At 29.7% G+C, this 7,523-nt stretch overlaps 1 protein-coding gene and 1 long non-coding RNA gene across 3 annotated transcripts in view; one reads left to right on the top strand and one right to left on the bottom strand.

Moving 5' to 3' along the window:
* The window catches only part of LOC111085078, a 17,623-nt gene extending 15,541 nt beyond the window's left edge, over nucleotides 1-2,082 (top strand). Inside the window, exon 3 of the long non-coding RNA XR_002609936.1 lies at nucleotides 2,072-2,082. This is a non-coding gene — a long non-coding RNA (uncharacterized LOC111085078). The remainder of the gene's footprint in view (nucleotides 1-2,071) is intronic.
* The window catches only part of LOC106478498 (cAMP-dependent protein kinase type II regulatory subunit-like), a 103,909-nt gene that overhangs the window by 21,648 nt on the left and 74,738 nt on the right, over nucleotides 1-7,523 (bottom strand). For both annotated transcript variants that reach the window (XM_013939052.2, XM_022382191.1), the window contains exons 2-6: nucleotides 5,769-5,801; nucleotides 4,840-4,892; nucleotides 3,452-3,535; nucleotides 1,163-1,204; nucleotides 602-666 (exon numbers count right to left, since the gene is read on the bottom strand). In XM_013939052.2, the coding sequence (XP_013794506.1) occupies nucleotides 602-666; nucleotides 1,163-1,204; nucleotides 3,452-3,535; nucleotides 4,840-4,892; nucleotides 5,769-5,801 (277 nt within the window). The remainder of the gene's footprint in view (nucleotides 1-601; nucleotides 667-1,162; nucleotides 1,205-3,451; nucleotides 3,536-4,839; nucleotides 4,893-5,768; nucleotides 5,802-7,523) is intronic.

Below are 7,523 nucleotides of genomic sequence, written 5' to 3'. Positions count from 1 at the left end.
AAAACATTCCCATAAAGTTCTTTGATATTCTTTGTGGCAACAGAGGTGTTATTTCCCTTCTTGTATTCAAACAGCATTACATGCCGAATGAGTGTCTCATCGTGTGCCATCACTATAGGGGATTAGAGTATACTAAACTTTAAACATTATATAGGCTACATTAATGTGACGATTAGGCGGTTTGTTTAACTATTATACATGATGTACATTTTTGTTAATGAAATTGTTCCAAAATGTGACATTAATTTCTTGATGACCTAATATCTATATTTTTGATACTGAGTTCACAGAAAGCAAAATATTTCACTACATACCTATTCACTTTTAAATACTACTATAATCTTCTCTTTAATTAATCTATTCAAATTTATTTTCACACAACTTACGATGATGTTTTACCGATCAACCGATGGCATGTAGCAGAATTTTGTAACATACAAAAGATCTTGCTTAGGTTTATCGTTATAATCTACTCAAATAATTTTAATGTTTTCTCAGACAAGCACAATAAGATTTGAGAATTTATATTACTTTTAACTTTGTAATTATTTGTATGATTAATATTGCCAACTATATATATATAAATAAAAACAAATCCAACCTTTGTATAACATAAAAGTTATCTCCATCATCTCCTTGATGAATAACAACTTCTCCCGTCTGAACCTAGAAGTAATTCGATATGATTGTTTAAGCTAAGAATAAGTGGCACTGAAGAAGCACCAAATTTATTACAATTAACATAGCAAGAAATGATAAAATATAACTAAAATAGCCCAAATAAATGAAAAACAACATTTATTACAGATTAAAAACAAAACAAAATAATTTTAGGATACTGTCTATGTTACTTTAAGAAAAAAATTCAATTTAGTATTTAAAAATAAAGTTTTCTTTTTTTCTTAAAACCACTTCATCAACAGTAAAAGAAGACCATGAAATCTCTCAAACTAAATGCAAGCTTCAGAATGATAAAAACTAGAATTAAAGAAACAATAAAAACTATCTTTAAATGTAAGGTAGATATACAGTATTAATAAAAGAAATAATAAATAGAATGAAAACCCTACTTGAAGCTACTTGATTGGAAAGTGTGTAAATAGACATGTGAAAAGCATAAAATCTATGCACACAAGTAAATAGTTAGAAATAACTTTCATACCTTTCTCTCAAACATGGCATCCAATACTTCCTGAACTTGTTCCTAACAAACAAAATAAAATAATTATTCCACTACATCAGTAAGCTTAAAAGTTTTACAATATTTAAACAATCATTTTCCATATAAATATACTTTGGGATAAAAGTCACTCACAAATTATGAACATACTTTGGGATAAAAGTCACTCGCCTGTTGCCAGTTTATTACAAAACAATAACTAAACTTAATATTTTAAGTATGCTTTACTACCTCTCTCATAACAAAATTGCAAGTTCTTGCTCTTCACCTACACACTGAAGATTGTAGTTATATGGTATTTTACTCAATTTAACTGTGGTGAATTTATTTATTAACAACAGTTTTCAACTCTAATAGAAAAAATCTTTTTGTTACCTTTGAATTATCTAAAATTCTTATGCATATATCAGTTTAAAGCTAAGAAAAAACTCATTTTCTTGTACTTTGTTGTATCTCTGGCAACTTACATAAATGTTTCATAGAAGTTGGGCACCAGAATGTGTAATTACATTATATTTTGATTTATAATATCTCAAAAGCAAATTACTTATAATATAAGAGAAATATTTTATCTACTAAATTTATAATTTTACATAAATATTGCTCTTGGTAACAATGTTTTTTTCATATTATTTTCAATATACATTAGTTAGAAGTTTTTCAAAAGTTTATGTTAATATTTTTACAAATAGTTGAAACTTACAAATAACATTATTCAGTTAAACACCTTGAGCCAAAATTTTACAAGACTTTCTTCATCTCATTGAATTACATTTAGAAAACATTTATTGAATACTGATTCTTTAAATGCTTCATGTAAATATATTTGTAGAAACAAAAAAACTGACTATTTTTAATCTTTATTGTTTGTTTCTTTTAGTATAAAATGAGAAACATAATTATTTCTTTATTCATTCATTAAGCATACAGTTCTGTGCACAAGGGTTAGGACAAGATAATATTTTGTCATTCTTTCCATCTTATGGGGCTAATTCTTCAATGCCATTACGGAATGTAAATTTCAACATTGTGATGATGCTTCACTAATCCCTGTTTACAACTGAATGAGCCAGGGTGAGAATACTTATCATTCTTTATAATTCCCATATACTTGTACCAAGGGAATGTCATAAGGGTTTGAAATAACTGTCATGGTACCCCATGCAGTGTCTTAACTATATAGAAGGGAGCTAGCATATGGTTCCGGTATATGCTAGAAGAAATCAATTTAATAGCACTCCAAAATATATCTTGATAAAAACAGTGTTTAACACTATATATTAAGTTTTGTTGTCATGCCATAGCCCCAAAAGCATAGAGTATTATAAGTAGAGCAGAGTTTGCATAAAATCTAATGCTAATTGGACTATCCAACAAGTTGCTGCAGGCTTGAAATGATCCTCAAACACTATCAAGTACACACTAGATCGTAAGACTGAGACAGGTAAATTTTAAAATAGGAAAGGAAGAGGCAGAACACCTAAACCCAATGGTACTGATGTTAAGTACCTTAGTTTATGCAGCCTTTGGGATAGAAGGAAGACTGGCACTAATCTCAAGCATGAGATAAACAACCATGTACCAAATGACAGAAAAGTGTCCAGATCTACAGTATTAAGAAAACTCATTGAGAATGGAATATTTGGTTGTGTAGCAGTTAAAATACCTTTAGTTCGATCTCCAAATATTGTCAAGATACTGAAATTTGCTAAAAATACAAAAAGTGGACTGTTGATGATTGGAAAAGGGTGTTATGGATGGATGAGTCAAAGTTTGAAACATTTGGTTCAAAGTGTAGGTTGTACATCCAGCAAAAGATACTTACCTCAATGCATAGTACCTACCATAGAGCATGGGGGAAGCAATGTGATGGTTTGAGAGTGTTTGTCTGCTGATGTAATAGGAGATATTTACAAAACAGATAGAGTAATGGACCAGCACAAGTATCATCAGATACTGATCCGTCATGGTATACCCAGTGGTTTGCATATTATTGGTAAAGGATTCTACTACCAATAAGATAATAATCTCAAACACTCATCCAATCTATGCAGAAGAAAGAAGCTGCTGGAGTTATTCAAATGATGCAAATTTTTATGATTAAATGATTAAAATTTATAAACAACAAATATTTAAAGAAATGGATCCATAAAAACAAACTCTGTCTGATAATTTTATATCCAAATTAAATTTCACTCTTATACTAAAAATTTTCAATGAAAGTATATAGTTTAGTTCAAGGAAAAAAAACTAAGGGTTATCTCTAGCTACCTGGTCAAGAGATCGAAATAAAAGAATATTTCTAACTGATTCTGCCAGCTGTTGCCTTTGTTCATCAGACTTAGGATAAACAACCTGCAATTATAAAGTAAATAAACATTATCAAATTTTAGATCATTTTGTTTCAGCTTAGAACTTAAGTAAAATCTGACAACAAACATGTAAAAGTTTTTATATTTAAGTACCATTAGTTGCTTTCCAAAACAATGTTTAGCATGAGGAAATAAGTAACCATAAGTATAAATTTGTAAGGGAAGCATACACTTCAATGAAACTTAAGTACAGGTTAGCTTTCAAGGCACCAATGTTTAATAAGAAACCAGTTCTGAACAATGGTGTCTTTGATAGCTATCTAACATCAGACTAATATGATAAACCTGAGAAGGTCACAGCAGACTAGCCTCATGAAATGCAAAATAAAATAACAAATTATATACAACAAATAAGCATTGTTTTAAATTTATGAACAAAAAAACAGCAAATGGAATGAACGTTTTGAGTGATGTTATACTAACAAATACATTTCTGCACTGAACATAATTAATAAAAAAAAGATAAGAAAAATATAATTGGGGAGGTGGACATGTAAATATGATAAATATTTACTAAAAGAAATGATTAATTTACAACTTAGATAATCAATATAAATGATTAAGTTTTAACCTGTGTTATAAGCTCGAAGATTTTAAAATGTTATTTTAGTATGAAAATCATACACTTTTAGCAAATAAGCAAGCAGATGAAGAACTACCAGATATTTTTATCACTTCTATTATTCAATCATAAGAAAAAGTACCATTTTAACATGTTCTTTCATTGGGTGGGTTCTTTTAAATTCTTTGAGGAACAAATGTAAAGTCCAGTCCATGTATCAAAACAAATTAATTCATTTTTTGAATAGCATTTACTACAGGCTACATTCACCTTGACACAAGATATAGACCTAAGTTCACAAATAAACTTTTTAATATAAACTCTAAAACTACTGTAGGCCTAATAAACTAATAATGTGTAACAGAAATGTATTCCATCAATAACAAGCCTAACTTACTGATGAACTTTATTTGATCAACAATTACTCAGTGACTTTTCAATAAATAATCCATCGACTTTCTGAATTCTCAATCACTACTCAAATTAACATTTCACTGAATGACTGGCACTGTAACTCTGACTAACTGCCGAGTCATATTTATAACCTTATCCTCGTTTCTCAACATCTTGCAAAGTCTTTTGATCATTACATTATCATTAGCAGCTCCCTCTAGCTAACATCCAAGTTAAAGAATTGAAAATATAGTTTAAAACAATACTTAATAATTTATCAATCATTTATATTACATGATTAACAGTAATAAGTATTTACCTAATTCACTTACCTTATCATTATCATCATCTTCATCTTCTTCTGGATCATAGTGTTCAGCAAAAACTAGAAAGGTTAGAAAATTAGAGGAATACTGCATTGGTAAAATTAAACCTAAATTTTACATTATGTAGTAAAGACAAGCATGCTGATTGAAATAAAATCATGAGAATTTTGTAAGAATGTATATTATGTTCATAGAAATGTAAAATGAAACTTGCAATGAAAAAAAAATGATATTGACAACACAAATGTACGTATTAATGCACTTCATTATGAATGATGGCTAAAAATTTGTTCATTTGTGTAGAAAAACCTTAAAATACTGTATTAACTAAACACTAGCCATTAATTTTAACTTGTCAATAAATTTCTGTACATAAGGTTAGTTTCGAGTCAATAGTAATAAGCTACATTTTAATAGTGAACATTATTAGTTTTTAAAATCCGAATTCAAAGTTTATAATCAGTGTCAAATAAAATTTGTCATAGGTGTTTAGTATTTCATACTTATGGCAAAGTTACTGAGGTTATTTTCCACCATTCCTAATTTTAAAATATTAACCAGAGGGAAAGCAGCCAGTGGTTAAATTGGGATTTTCCACCCTAATTTAACCCCTAAAGACAGCCAGTCAACAACACCTTAGCACCCATGCTAAGGGATTAACAGTCTTATAATGCACCCATGAAAAAGTGCATGGAATATTTTGTGGTATAGTACAGACTCAAACCTGGCTTGGCTGCTACAAAATCCAGAGCTTTACCACATACATACAAGGATTAAACAGCACAATAATATACACAACTCCACATTAAGATGTGGGATAAAATGACTGATTATTTAACAGTTCAGAAAAATTGATTATAAGGTACAGATGTACCGAATCAAAAGTATTTCAGTTATTTTTACAACAAGAGCCACTAAATGTATTTTCATCCTACCTGACTTTCTTCTAGTAAATCTGTTTGGAGGTCCTGTAAAAAAATCATATTGGTATATTAGGAATGACAAAAACTGATAGGTCACTCAAAACACATTTTATACACAACACCTTATTTTATATAGCTACTAATGATCAACTAAACATTTAGTCCAGTTATCTATATACATAACAAAACAAACATGTCATAGTATATGTAGCATTTTTTCAAATTCTTGACATTTACAATGTAAAAATCAAACGGTCTTCATATGTACACTTAAAAGATTAAACAAAAGACAGTTTTATAATTTCAACAACTAAACTTTTAAGTTTATATTTTAATGTGACCCACAAAGATTGTCCATAAAGGTATTTGGAATAAACATGTTACACTTTAAGTTACCCTCTTACAGCTAGGTATTTAGAATAAACACGTTACACTTTGAGTTCCCCTCTTACAGCTAGCCATTTAGTATAAACACGTTACACTTTGAGTTCCCCTCTTACAGCTAGCCATTTAGTATAAACACGTTACACTTTGAGTTCCCCTCTTACAGCTAGCCATTTAGTATAAACACGTTACACTTTGAGTTTCCCTCTTACAGCTAGGTATTTAGAATAAACATTTCACACCCTGAATTTGCCAAGATAAAGTATAATATCTGCAGTCAAAGCACCCCCCCCCAAAAAAAAAGGAAATGAATAACAATACAGCTGTCACAGAAGATCAATTGGGGTTGGGTGTTAGGCACCCCTAAAGAGGTCAAGCTTTTGAAAGTAACATCATAGTAGAAGTTTTGTTGTAAAGAACCAGCCCTAATATCTACCCTTGTTAGACACCCAACCTACCTTTAGATAATTATTACAAAGTAACATCAACCATAAACCCTAACATAAATAGTTCAATAACAACTGAACACTCATCATCCTCCTCCATTGCCAATCTCATTCAAGTATTTGCATTGTTTTTGAATTATGTCTGGTAGACAGGAATACTCCCAACGCTTTTTGGTGCTATGACTGCAGACATTGTCCTTTAAAAATTTTACCTTTTGTACTTTGTTAACAAATGGTATAATTTTATTAAATATTTTATTTCAATTATCATTTATGAAATTTATAAAGCTGGAATTTGTTCGGAGTATTGATTTGTTTTAGATTTAACACTAAACATCTTGATCTTGGTTTTATACAATTTTCCATCATTGTTATAAGGTGACGATTTTATCATGTACATAATTACAGTGATCTGCTAAAGTAGGGATAATTTTTAAATTTTAAGTAACTCTGTTTTTTTTTTAGTTTTGTCTTTCTTGTTTCAATATTTTTTTAGCATTAAAACTTTCTATGTTTCTACAGTTAGCTAGTTTACTTATATATCGGTCCATACTTGTCTTTATAATTTTTTTTATTATTATATTTGTTTGTCTCTTTTTTATTAGCTACATTTTTGTGCTCCAGCAATACCAAGCATGAGGCGCTCGTATACCCGATTCTATTTTACTCATCAGGATCTCTACCAGCCTACCCTCAAATTTAATTACACACCCAAGGAAGAGCATCGACCGTGTTATATACTAGTATCCTTTTTTGGTAGAAAAAAAAGAAATAATTGGGACCACATACACAGAATTTCTGTGAAAGAAGGCTCATCATTTTTTCTGTATGATTGTCTGGAAAAGTCAGTTACTTGCTTAGATGAAAATTCGTTGAAATGGTGAAATTTCGATTAACTCCGTAAATACGTGTGTGTGTGTGTGTGTGTGTGTGTGTG

The sequence above is a fragment of the Limulus polyphemus genome, unplaced genomic scaffold (genome assembly GCF_000517525.1).
Source record: "Limulus polyphemus unplaced genomic scaffold, Limulus_polyphemus-2.1.2 Scaffold11, whole genome shotgun sequence".
NCBI classification, from domain to species: Eukaryota; Metazoa; Arthropoda; class Merostomata; order Xiphosura; family Limulidae; genus Limulus; species Limulus polyphemus.
The sequence above is the reverse complement of the archived record's forward strand: the minus strand, read 5'-3'. Positions and strand labels throughout refer to the sequence as shown.